Source organism: Aplysia californica, unplaced genomic scaffold, assembly GCF_000002075.1.
Source record: "Aplysia californica isolate F4 #8 unplaced genomic scaffold, AplCal3.0 scaffold00770, whole genome shotgun sequence".
Classification (NCBI taxonomy): Eukaryota; Metazoa; Mollusca; class Gastropoda; order Aplysiida; family Aplysiidae; genus Aplysia; species Aplysia californica.
This window is the reverse complement of record NW_004798040.1, coordinates 142,109-143,251: the sequence shown is the minus strand read 5'-3', so window position 1 is coordinate 143,251 and position 1,143 is coordinate 142,109. Positions and strand designations below refer to the sequence as shown.

At 47.5% G+C, this 1,143-nt stretch overlaps 1 protein-coding gene across 1 annotated transcript in view; it reads left to right on the top strand.

Moving 5' to 3' along the window:
- LOC101854903 (protein bicaudal D) overlaps positions 1–1,143 on the top strand; it is a gene marked incomplete in the record, with an annotated part of 32,291 nt that overhangs the window by 4,146 nt on the left and 27,002 nt on the right. The window contains 1 exon segment of the mRNA XM_013088589.2: positions 684–899. Coding sequence (XP_012944043.1) covers positions 684–899 — 216 coding nt within the window.

Genomic DNA, 1,143 nt, shown 5'->3' with positions numbered 1-1,143 from the left:
CTTGTCCCTGCTTTGTTTGCATTTTGTTTGAATGTGTCATCGGTCAGACATTTCACTGGTGAGCCCAGCATGTCTCACTGAGCTATTATTACATTTCTCTTCTCTGGATATTTTACCAAAAAATGCCCTAAAAAAATGCTGAGGTTGAGGTAATTTTTGTCCACTTCTTATTCTTTAGAACTAAAATCTTGGTGAAATTGGAAGAAGTCGTAACATCTGTTACATCCGACTGAAAGACCTGACCGCTTCACCATTTGTTGTACGTTATTTAGACAGCCCTCTATACTCAAACTCAAACTGGACGTTATTGAGACAATTTTTTTCGTAACGATTTGGGGTGTGTTGTGTGTGTGTGCGTGTTCCACCTGTCCCCCACGCAGGCATATACACACACACACACACACAGACAACAACAAGTTCTCTGGGTTATTGAGACCATTAATTTCTTTTTCTCTTTTTAAAAAAAAAAAATTATTAAAATAAAACATAAATGTAGGTATTTTAACATCCCCAACTACACAATTTTGATCATTTTAGAGGCTGGCTTTCTATCCTTTCTTGGGGATTTGGGGTGTGTAGTGTGTGTGCGTGGCCCACCCCGTCCCCCACGCTCGCACACACACAACAGGTTCTCTGGGTTATTGAGACAATGTGTTTCTTCTCTCTCTCTCCCCCCCCCCCAGGCTCTGGGCAAACAACACACAAGCCTCAAGCGGCACCACGAGAGCGGCGTGCACCATGAGGAGGAGTTCCTGGAGGAGACGGCCCAGAGGGAGGAGAACTACCAGACCTCCATCTCTGATCTCGAGCAGGACCTCAAGGTCTGCCGCGCCGCGCTCACACGCGTCTCCGACGAGAACGAGCGGCTCAACGGGGAGATTGCCGAGCTCAATCATCAGGTAGGAGGCGGAGAGTGTGAGGGGAAGAGAGGGACGGAGATTGTGTGAGAGACGGGGAGAGTGAGAGACAGGGACAGAGATTGTGTGAGAGAGTAACAGAGGTTGTGTGGAAGGTTGTAGGAGTGACGGGGAGAGAGTGACAGAGTTCGTGGGAGAGAGTACAGAGATTGTGAGCGATAAGCAGAGAATGAACCATTCAACGTGTAAATTGACAAGCTCCATCACGGGGTAATGTGGGGGGGGG